Below are 12,244 nucleotides of genomic sequence, written 5' to 3'. Positions count from 1 at the left end.
AGTCCATTTACCTCACCACTACAGAACTATCATTTTCTACACCTTCAAAATTTTCTCAACAACTGTGTTATGCATTGAATCCTATTCTTACCTACCTAATTTTAAAACTAAATTAGAATGCCTGAAATTTTTCGAATTTCAGTTCTAATTCAAACATTTGCACTGAACATATTCATTGCAGCAATTTTAATTGGAAAGATTTATTCCACATTTCACCTTAAATTCTTCTCTCTTATTTAAACCTTGGTTCTCCAGAAGACATGGTACAAACTGTATACAAGAGAACTAGTCATATTACAATTGGCTTTTATATTAGTCTACATTTTCCTTCTGTATTTATCTGAGGCTGAAATTGAAATAGCTGCAAGTATGCTATTAACACAGGCTAAAATCACGAAACTTGTGGTTCAATCGTAGTTCATTTCTTTGATTGTTCTGAAGTTAACTCTTCCTATCTTGCCTTTTTATACTTTTCTGTTCTGTGTTGTTATTCCCATATTACAGCAGGAGAATCGGAAATTATTCTCCAGTTTCTCTCACTTCAGATCTTTTTAACATAATGCAGAAAATCAGACAGTTTCTATGCTCCCTGGAAACCTCTCAGCTGATAATTTATTGCCAATGTGGATTTCACTACCTTATTAGCAGGTGATTCTTCTTAATTATGTCATTCACTTTGGATAAGTGCCACAGAAATGTTTGGAGTATCTCAAGTGGTTGCTTCTTGAATATTTTGGTCTTTTTTTTTTTTTTTTTTTTTTATATATAACGAAACCTGTGGTGAATTTATCACTGTGTAATAACTGTGGTTATTATGTGTGTTTTTTAGTGATTTATATCTTCTGACTTCTGCAACTATGATGCCAGTTTTCAGGTTGGATGTAAGTCATGTCTGATGGTGGATGAATCTTTATCCTCAAATTTTTCAAGTAATGGTTCAACTCCACAAGGCATTTCTTTCACCTAGTCTCTTCCTGCTAGGTATCATTGATCTTCTTCATTTGATGCCACATCTAATTTACAGTTTTGCTGATGACAGTGCATGCATTTCTCTCTCATTTGACAAACTTTACACTATCAGAATATTAACTTCTACAACCCTAAATTCTTATCTCTAATCCAGTCTCCAACTGCAAATGCACCAAACCTGCTTCTCATCTTCCCCTTTTATTCCATTTGTCTCTGTTCTTTGGAACAGCCTTTGTTACAAAGCTTTCCCCAACAACTAAGATCTAGAGCTTTTCAAGAAAAATAAGGAAACAACTGCATAGTCTTAGGGAAGGTAAGGAGCAGTTTTACATTTTGATAAAAGGTCTGATAAAGAACACACTCTAATGAACATTTATTAAGAATTTATTGTAAAAAAACAAGATGTTCAGTCTAGTTGACTAAGTATATGTAAAACAAAACTAATAATAGAATGAATGAATTTATTCTCTAAAGATAAGATATCTCAAAGTATAGTTTTATTTAGAAAGCCTTAATCTAATTAGTTTTCATATTTATTAATTTAAATATATTTACCGTGATATAGGTTTGTTTAGTTTTATTAAATATATCTTTTTATAATTTGCTCTTGAGTCGATCAGTCTTAAGTTTCAAATCATTGCACCAATCAGATATGAACTCATTTAAATTTTCTTTAACACTTGGCACAAACACAATTTGGTGCATCTGTTAGAATTGCATCAAGTGTACACATACATACACAGCTGTTGTTATTGATGTGATAGGTCATTGCCAATTACTATAAAAGGTAATAAGTATATTCTAGTAGCCACAAATATGCTGACTAGATTTCCTAAAGCTCCCTGAATGAAAGATCAAACTGAAGACTGTTGCAAGGAAGTTCTTAAATATAATTATTTGGAGTAAGTCAGACCTTACTTTTAGATTAAGGACAAATTTTACATCTGAACTGTTGTTACAATTTGATAAATTAATAAATGCTAAGATTTTTACCACACCTTACCAATGACATGAATTTGGGAATTTTCATCATTTTGATTCAAATAGTTATCCCAAGATTTGATCATTATCAGACCCTAAAAATTGAGCTATGTTTTTTTTTTTTTTTTTTTGCCTGACATGTCATATCAATATTGTATTCCTGTAATTTCAGTGGCCATCTATTGTTGATTTTTATTGATCATAGTAATTAGGAATGACAAGTGCCAGTCAGATCTTATTTTAATAATGATGTCCTAACAACAAATATCTAAATTTTCTTAATGGGAAGATTATTGCCATTGCCTCCTTTTTTAAGGATGAAAAATTTACTGGTTTAAAATCTTTTTAAACCAGTAGACAGCTGCAATGAAGCATCAGCAGAGGTTTCACCAAATTTAGGTGGTAAATGAGGAACAGCTCTCGTTAATGTCACTTTCAGGGTGTCAGATCACACTTGTTAAGTGAATTATCAAATATACTAAGGGGCATAATACCTATAAGCAGTTAGGAATACATTTCCTGTAAAAATTTAGATACCAATAATCTGAACTTGCTTAAATGTTTTTGATGGTTTTGCTATAATATATATATATTTTTTTGACTGAGCTGTCATAATTCTTATTAATGTAAAATTTAATTTAAAACATTCCATAGGATGTTAAATTAGGTTATCCAAATCTTTTGAAAAAAAAAAGCCAGAATTTAAATCAAGTTTTGTAAAATAGTGTGCTCCCTCCAAATAGATCAGTAATTCCTCAATTTTACAAAGTGGGAAATCAGTGAGTTTTGTAACTTTCTTGGTTCGGAAGTCTAGGACAAATCACTGGCTTCTATATGAAGTTTCATTTAATATGAAGAGCTATTTCATTGAGAATTTGACTTGTCATTTATTCCTCGGTTTCATTTTTTTTTCTCAAACATTTTTTTTTTTAAATTAAGTTCCAATATTTATTTTACATCTAACAAAACTTTAGTTCTTTTGATGCTTATGGTCTAGATCTAAAATACTGAGCTGCTTGCTAATCATTACATAATAATACATTATTTTAAATTTCCAATTGAGTGATAGTAGTTTCAGAATATCTGGTGCAGAAATAAGGTACAAATTTCATTTCTTTACATTCAAAAATTATATTTAAATTACACAAATTACATTCTAAAGTCACAGAATCATTGCTATCAGAATCGAATTCTAAAGGCTGAGATTATTTATCTTCTGTAACTAAGGTGGTGGGTTTGTGTAGAATATCTAAAATAAAACTTAAAACAACTAGCTGAAGGCTCAGGTGTGATTATTGCAGCAATTAAGAACATCCTTTGGGTCTTGGTTCAAACTTAAATGAATGTTTTCTACCATTTGATGCTAATGAAACATAGATTAGAAACTGCTTATTGTTAACACTGGAATTTAAATTTCGCAGCTGAATAATTCAGTAATTCAACCTTTCCTATGACCCTCTCTAGAAATGTATTAATGAAGAAGCCATTATGCATTCAGATTCTGGAAGCCTTTTGTTAATAACATAACACACACAGCTGACCTGGTTGGCTGAGTGGTAAGCATATCTGCTCTCCAGCCAAAAGTCTGCAGGTACAAATCCTGCCATGGGCATGGATGTTTGTGATTGTCTGTGAAAGTGGTAGTGGTGGGCGGTAGATGGCATTTGTTTAGTTTCGGTTCGTTGTAGTTGATCGACTGAGGGGAGGAGGCAGAGAGATGTAGAATAGGTACCCTCCCTCGATGAGTCTTTGGACTCCCTGGAGGTGTCACCTAATAATAATAAGTGTGAAATGGCTTCTAGATTTGTTTTTCGTAAAAAAAAAAAAAAAAAAAAAAAAAAAAAAAAAAAAAAAAAATCTTGTTACTAGTAGTAGTAGTAGCAATTACAAGGTTACTTATTTAATTCAGAAAACTACATACAGACATACATGCGTATACAGTCAATTCCGCTTAAATGGGACACGGGCTAATCCATTTTGGCCCAATTAAACGAACTAATAATAAATTCTAAAATAAAATATGTAATACGCAGGTAAATGAATAAGTAGGTAAAAAAATAATAATTAGGTACCTATTTTAATGGTTTATTAGACCAAAATACAGAAAACATTTGTACTATAAATTGTGCAGAAAAAATAATGCATACATGATGACTTTTACAATTTCAAATTTTAATTCTGCAAAAATGCATCAATTGTAGTCTGTCTTTTGCTTTTGAAATTTTGCAGTTCTACAAAATCAGCACAGATATTCAGTGCGGATGTAGGGCTTCCTTCATTACCTTCCTGCATAAAATAACGCTGTAACCCGACTATAAATTTTTTGGCCTCACGATTAGTTACATGCACAGGTAGGTCATCATCCTCATCATCGCATTCTTCGTCAAATTTTTGACGTTTGGATTTAATGACTTCAACAATTGCATCTTCAAAGTTTTCATTTTCATCGTAACATGGTAAATTGTCATCTATTGTTGAAAATTCTTCATTATCCACGATAGGAGCTTGCAGTATGTCTTCATTTTCATCACTACTCAAAATTTCAAGAACCTCCAAAGGTTTTAAACCACAAACAGCAAAGCAGTTTTGTATTGTGCTGCTTTTTATAGCTCGCCAACTGTCAGAGACAAACTGTATTGCTTGAAAAATAGAAATTTTTGCACTGATCTCTCTGGCTGTTGATGAACTTGTTAATAGGTTTTCATCAATGGATTCCAGTATGTAATTAACCAATTTTCCTCAATACAACGTCTTTAAATTTTTTATTTAAAGACGTTGTCCATTGGTTGCACTAAGGATGTTGTATTAGGAGGAAGAAATTCCAGCCTTATAATTTTTAGATTATCTAAATTAGGGTGTGCAGCACAATTATCGAGAAGCAACAAAATTTTCCTCTGCTGGTTGTAATTCTATGTCCCAACTCGTAAGCCAATTCCGAAAAATTTCAGAAGTCATCCACGCATTACTATTGGCATTTTACTCGACTGGTAAACCTCTATTCTTAACCCCTTAAAGCATCGAGGCTTAGCATTTTTTCCTACAATTAGTAGTTTTTGTTTGTCCGTACCCGACATATTTGCAAGCATAACACAGTAATGCGGTCCATTGCCCTTTTATACCCTGACAGTGCAATGTGCTTATAACACAGGGAGCCGTCTGGCGTAGCACGATAATAGAGGCAGGTTTCATCAGCGTTGTAAATATCATCTGAACAGAAATTCTCTAAAAAAGTAAGGATTTTAGTATTTTGCCATTGTTCAGAGCTTACATTGTCGGCACTGCCCTTTTCGCCATGCGCTTTTTTAAATTTGATATTGTGTCTCGCTTTCCATCGAGACAACCAACCAGCAGTTGCTTTAAAATCGTTGTGGTCCAGCTTTTTAGCGATCTCCTCTGACTTCGCCTTCAACACTGGGCTGCTGATATTAACGCCTTGCCTGCTAACTATAGAAAACCATTGATCTAATGCTTCTTCGACTTCTGGGTCCTTTCCATCACGCTTTCTTTTGAATGTTCCTGGAATTTCTTTCTGTAATGTCCACTCCTCACGCAGTTGATTTTCTTGTTGTAGGAGACGTGCTATGGTAGATTTCGGTACACCAATTATATCAGCAAGTCTACGATGGCTTGTAATTTAATGGCTGGCTTTTAATTTTAACCAGCAAAGCAATTTTACTTGAAAGTGTAAAATCATTTCTTGGCATCTTGGCAAAGATTTAAAAATTTTAAATAAAATTGACACAATAAATCGATATCGCTAGGTACGGTATATAGTAAGGGTAGATTCTTAAGCAGACGCATGACGAAAGATAACTGATTCGCATCACGCTAGTGTTGCCATATTTTCGAAAAATCCATAAAATATATCAAAAATTGTTAAATTCCTTTTCAGCTACTGTCCCAATTAAGCGAAAAGTTGTCCCAATTAAGCATTTAAATTATGTATTAATATGTTGGTTTGGTTTCCCTTCTTTGAAATTTGGCCCAAAAAAGCAGCTGCCCCAATTAACCGGTGGCCCAATTAAATGGAATCGACTGTATATGTATATAAGTCCACAAAAAATATACTGGAAAAAAAAGTTCCCAAACTGCAAATTACCTGGGAAATAGACCTAGAGAATGCAAAGATGATAAACTTGAGATCTTTGCCTCTGTGTGATGCTTCATTAACTGAAATATCAATAGTAAAATTAATTTTACCATTTTCATGTAAACATTTATTAAGCTCTAACATACAAGGGTGGTCTGAAAAGTTCTTGGTCTCAACCATAGATGGCAACACTATTGGCAAGATTTTGAACTCATTCTATCAAGTCTGTTTTATACAGCTGTCTGAAGCAAAAGTGTTGTCTGTATCCCTTGAAATGGATAAAATTGAGTTTCGTGCAGTTATAAAATTCTTTGTAAAAGAAGGTTTAACACCAAGAGAAATTCATTCGAAGTTCATAAAAGTTTATGGGCACTTTTCTCCTTCTTTTTCGACAATTAAGAAATGAACTGCTGAGTTTAAACATGGCTGTACCAGCCTTGAAGATGTTTCACATGAAGGGCGTCCAAAAAGTGTAACAACACCAGAAATCATTGATCAAGTGCACGATGTGGTATTGGATGACCGGCGAGTCAAAGTGCATGAAATTGCTGAGACTATAGGCATTTCAAAAGAACATATGTGATATATTTTGCATGAAGAATTGCAAATGAAAAATCTTTACACAAGATCTGCTTGCTCACAGCAGATCAAAAATGCACTCACATGAAAATCTCTGAACAGTGTTTGGAGTGTTTTAACAAGAATAAAACAGATTTGTGTGTCGCTTTATTACTATGGATGAGACTTGGATTCACCTTTACACACCAGAATCCAAAAAGCAGTCAAAACAGTGGACAGAAGCCAGTTGTTCAGTGGCAAAAAAGACAGTCTGTTTCATCAGCAGGAAAGGTCATGGCATTGGTATTTTGGGATGATAGGCATTTTGTTTATTAATTATCTTGAAAAGGGTAAAACAATAACCAGGGAATATTATTCTGATATTTTAACCAGACTAGACGAAAAAATTTGTGAGAAAAGACCCCAGTTTGTAGAAGAAAAAAAAAATCATCTTTCATCAGGACAATGCATCTACTCACAAAGGTGTTTTGACAATGGGATAATTAAGGGATCTGCACTATGAATTGTTGGAACATCCACCCTATTCCCCAAATTTGGCTCCCTCTGATTTCTATCTCTTCCTCGCTGGTCAGCGTTTTTCTTCAAATCAAGAGGCGATTTCAGCTGTAGAGGGGTATTTTGCAGATCTTACTGAGAACCACTACAGGGATGGGATAATGGCACTGGAGCATTGCTGGAATAAATGTATTTAGTCTTAAGGGAGATTATGTTGAAAAATAATTTTGAAATTATAAATTCGTTTTTTCATTGTTAGGCTGAGAACTTTTCAGACCACCCTCGTACAGCATGGACTTATCTATGCAAGTTTCAGTATTTCCTTCAGTGTAGAATAAATTTTTAATTTCTGATGACATGGTATTTTTTATTTGTTTTTTTCAACAATTTTCTGTAATATTTTAGGTGAAACTTCCAGATACTGAAATGTTAGTAAACTTGGGAGATTGGCCTTTGGAACACAAATTAGCTGCAGAAAATCCTATCCCTGTATTTTCATGGTGTGGATCTAAGGATACAAGAGATATTGTGATGCCAACATATGATATAACTGAATCCACTCTGGAAATGATGGGAAGGTAAGAATAATTTCTTTTTTTTTTTTTAAATCTGAGATGTTATATGTCTTTTTTGATATCATAATCTGAAAGTTTTGTAATGGTAGATATTGTAAAATTTGTGTGAAATGAAATTCCCTTGTAGTATAAAAACTTGACAATAATATAATATAATACTAACATTATTCATATATGATAAGCCACTTTTCTTTAATAACAGAACCTGTGAAAAGTTTGAAACTAACATAGCTACACTGTAGCGTCAAGCATTTAGGTAACAGGTTATTGGTATTCTATATAAACTAATATCGCTTTCTTTTGGACATAAACAATTAAAGCTGCTGAAAAAAAAAAAAATATTTTTTTTAGCTGCTTATTTTAATCACTTTCTTTTTATGAGTAAACAGAATAACTGGAATAAGTGATCAGAAATTTAAAAATGAATAACACACTTAAAATACAGATAACCCCCCATAAATTATTTCATAGTTTTATTAACATTACTTACATAATATTATGTACATTTTAGCAACTGTATGCTTTGCTGTAATCAGAATGAAGTGAAAAACATGAAACAAATAATACACAAGTCAGTGTGATCTTTTTTAATCACAAATAGTTCTGTATATTCCATAGGTATGGCTGTTCCTTCCCTACATATACACCCAACTTTCACACTGTTAAAAGCACCATCTTGTGGTGGATTGCTTTGGTTCAGAGATATATCCTTTGAAGCCAGATTCTTTTATAAGGCATCGCCTAATCTTTAAATCTTGCCAGATGGACCCAGAGTTTGATCCTTTCTGGTTATCTTTCATTGTTATTAAAAAAAAATCCCAAAAAATATAAAAAAATTATTAGAATAGGGAAAAAAAAATCAAAAACCAATAAGTAAATAAACAAAATCATTTAATGACTTTTATTCCCTTACAAGGGAGGAGTAGGCAAGGCCTTTTAACCCTATCTAGCTTTTGAAGACTTGAGTGGGTAGTACACCGGTAACCATTCGAAGATAGCTGACCCATGACTATCACTAATTACGAGGGTGATCTGAAAAGTTCTCAGCCTAACAATGAAAAAACGAATTTATAATTTCAAAATTATTTTTATTTTTCAACATAATCTCCCTTAAAACATTTATTCTAGTCATGCTAAACTGCCATTATCCCGTCCCTATAGTGGTTTTCAGTAAGATCTGCAAAGTATCCCTCTGCAGCTGCAATCACCTCTTGATTCAAAGAAAAATGTTGACCAGCAAGGAAGAGTTTTAGTTTTGGGAAGAGACAGAAGTCAGAATCTGGGGAATTGGGTGGATGTTCCAACAATTCATACTGCAGATCCCTTAAATTTCAGATTGATAAAACACCTTTGTGGGCAAGTGGATTGTCCTGATGAAAGATGATTTTTTTCTTCTGCAAACCTGGTCTTTTCTCGCAAATTTTTTTATCTAGTCTGGTTAAAAGATCAGAATAATATTCCCTGGTTATTGTTTTATCCTTTTCAAGATAATAAACAAATGCCTTTAGCATCCCAAAACACAGATGCCATGACCTTTCCTGCTGATGGAACCGACTTTGTTTTCTTTGGCACTTTTGACTCGCCAGCATCCAATACCATATCGTGCACTTGATCAACGATTTCTGGTGGTGTTACACTTTTTGGATGTCCTTCACATGGATCATCTTCAAGGCTGGTACAACCACGTTTAAACTCAGCAGGTCAAAAACAAAGGAGAAGAGTGCTCGTAAACTTTTATGAACTTCAAATTAATTTCTTTTGGCGTTAAGCTTTCTTTTACAAAGAATTTTATAATGGCACAATACTCAATTTTATCCATTTCAAGGGATACAGACAACATTTTCTTTTACAAAGAATTTTATAACTGCACGATACTCAATTTTATCCATTTCAAGGGATACAGACAACACTTTTGCTTTAGGCAGCTGTTTAAAACAAACTACTTAATAAAATGACTTGCAAATTCACATGGATGTTTATGACAGATGTACCAACTTAGGGAAAAAAAAAATCTTGCTGATAGTGTTGCTATCTATGGTTGAGGCCGAGAACTTTTCTGACCACCCTCGTATAAGTTGCAACTGATGAAGAGACAGGCAAACAAATGCTGTCATCTCTTGGTACCTAACCCTAACGGAATATGTTAAAGTCTATCTTTGGGTGGCTTAGCACAGAGGATGCAAGCCCCACTTCCACTGAGCTACACAGGCCCTCAAAAACCAGTATAACATCAAAATTATAGAGAAAAATCGCTTCCATTTTATCAACATTTGGGGTATCAAAATTAATGATGTACATCACGATCTAAAGGCATTAGCCTCAGTGTTCCTTATTGAACTCCATCACATCCTCTACAATGGTTCATCTCAGCAGTACCATCTACATTCTGCATGATGCCTTCCATAAGAAGGGCAGAACATGTGCTTTTACCAGATATGATATCCCTTGCCAAAGATGATTAAACCTTTATTTGATTTGTACTGCCTCAGGATTCCCTTACCTCATTTGGTAGCCTTCATTTGCTGCATCTACACTCTCCTAATTCTGATGACCATGGTGATCTCTTTATTGGATTTCTTAGTCTGATTACCTAAACTGTGAGTTTGTTTCTTGGAAACTTTAATAAATCAAACTAGCTGCTCCCTTTCTCTCTTCACAAATGAGGCTGGAAGGGAAGTGAAATTAGAGTTGACACACACTATAATGAACACTACTATCATGAAATGATATGCCATAACAAACAAGAGAAAGTCACAGCCTAAATCCAATAGAACCAATGCTATTTTAAGCTCTGCTCACTACTACAAATAAAATCTTAAAATATTCATGATAGTGAACTGAATTTCCTAGCAATTGACATCATAATCAGTCGACAAAGGAAGTGACTAGAAATCTTACATTGACAACAGCATAGTTTATATATGGTGGCAAGTGCAACAAGAAATGGCAGAAAATCATACATCAGTGACAGATCATAAAGAATAGAACCAAACACAAAGAATGCAAACAATAATGGGAAACATAAGATTGAACTAGAAAAGTATGGAATGAAAATGCAAAATTAATAGTTAAATTTCAAAGTGTAATCACTTACCTGAAATCTTCATAATGAGCTAAATATGTGCACACTGTACTACTGAAATAAAAATAAAAAAAAATTTTAATTAAAAAAAAAAAAAAATTCTAAAGCAGAATAGTTCTTTATCTTAAAGATAAAGAATCTTTCAAGCACCAAAGGAGTCATTACCCTTACAAACTTATAAATTTTAATTAAACTTTGAAATAAAGATATACTGTATATTGTGCCATATTTTTTTCTTTCACAGTTCTAAGAGGACAGTATCAATTTATGTCAGTTGTTTGCCATGCTCGTACTCACTAAAGTGAGTACGAGCATGGCAAACCCGAGGTACCTGATGCTGGACCATGCCTTACTTCATGTAATATACATCTGTTATATTATCTGTAGACTGGTCCCTCCCCTTTTTTCTTTCCTTCTTTCTTTTCTTCTTGCTACCTTCCCCCCGATGCTATTAGAGTATTTGAGGGCTAGGGGTGAATCTTTCCTATTTTGCTATTTCATCTTATGTGGAAAGGGCCTCTGCAACCCCTACCACTTTCTTCTTGCAGTGACTTCACTCCAAAATGCTACTATGATTGTGCCTAATAATGCATCTCATGCTGCATCGGCTGTTGCGCAGAATAATCAGAGCCACGTTCAAGGCTTAGGCAGAGGGTCCTGTTCGAGAAGTATATTACAGTCTCCATCAAAAGTCAGTGATACTGTGAATGAGCAAGACAGAATGTATACGATTAATCTTAGAAAGGAGTTTTACATAGGCACATGGAATGTCTGGGGGTTTACAAATGAGATTGTCTGTAAAGAGATGGATAGGTATAAAATTGACATCTTGGGAATTATAGAGACCAGATGGAATGGAGAAGGTCACTTCAATAGACAGGATGGTAAGCTAGTTATTTACTTAGGTGGTGACTCAAAACATCATGGGGTAGCTGTGATACTGAAGACAGCTCAGGCAAGAAGCCTGCTTGGTTATAACCCCATTAATGATAGGATACTCTCCATTAGACTTAAGGCTCAGCCTACCAATGTATCAATTGTGGTAGTTTAGGCACCCCACACGATAGGCCTGAAGAAGAGAGTGAAGAGTTCTATGAAAACTTACAAACTGTTTTGGACTGCCTACCAAGGAGAGACGTACTGTACATCTTAGGAGACTTAAATGCAAAAGTAGGAAAGAGTATGAGAGTCAGGCCGGAGTGTGGCATGTTTGGTCTGGGTGAACGTAACATCCATGGTGAAAGACTGTTGGAATTTGCCCATGCTAACAGATTAGTTCTTACCAATACCTGCTTCCAGAAACATCCACGACGGACCTATACTTGGATATCTAACATTGATAGGTCAAGGCACCAGATTAATTACATCCTGGCTCTCCAGCAATGGAAGACAAGCATCTCTGATGTGCATACTTGTCCTGGAGCAGATTGTGGTACAGACCATCAGCTGGTGAGAGCCAAAGTAAAACTAAGA

At 34.2% G+C, this 12,244-nt stretch overlaps 1 protein-coding gene across 1 annotated transcript in view; it reads left to right on the top strand.

Moving 5' to 3' along the window:
- LOC150100884 (protein O-glucosyltransferase 2-like) overlaps window positions 1-12,244 on the top strand; it is a 128,188-nt gene that overhangs the window by 57,054 nt on the left and 58,890 nt on the right. Inside the window, exon 5 of the mRNA XM_090401546.1 lies at window positions 7,520-7,692. Coding sequence (XP_090257672.1) covers window positions 7,520-7,692 — 173 coding nt within the window. The remainder of the gene's footprint in view (window positions 1-7,519; window positions 7,693-12,244) is intronic.

Source organism: Typopeltis vanoorti, chromosome 12 (genome assembly GCF_054136105.1).
Source record: "Typopeltis vanoorti isolate ZY-2024b chromosome 12, IOZ_Tvanoo_1.0, whole genome shotgun sequence".
Taxonomy (NCBI): domain Eukaryota; kingdom Metazoa; phylum Arthropoda; class Arachnida; order Uropygi; family Thelyphonidae; genus Typopeltis; species Typopeltis vanoorti.
This window is presented reverse-complemented; position numbering and strand designations above follow the sequence as displayed.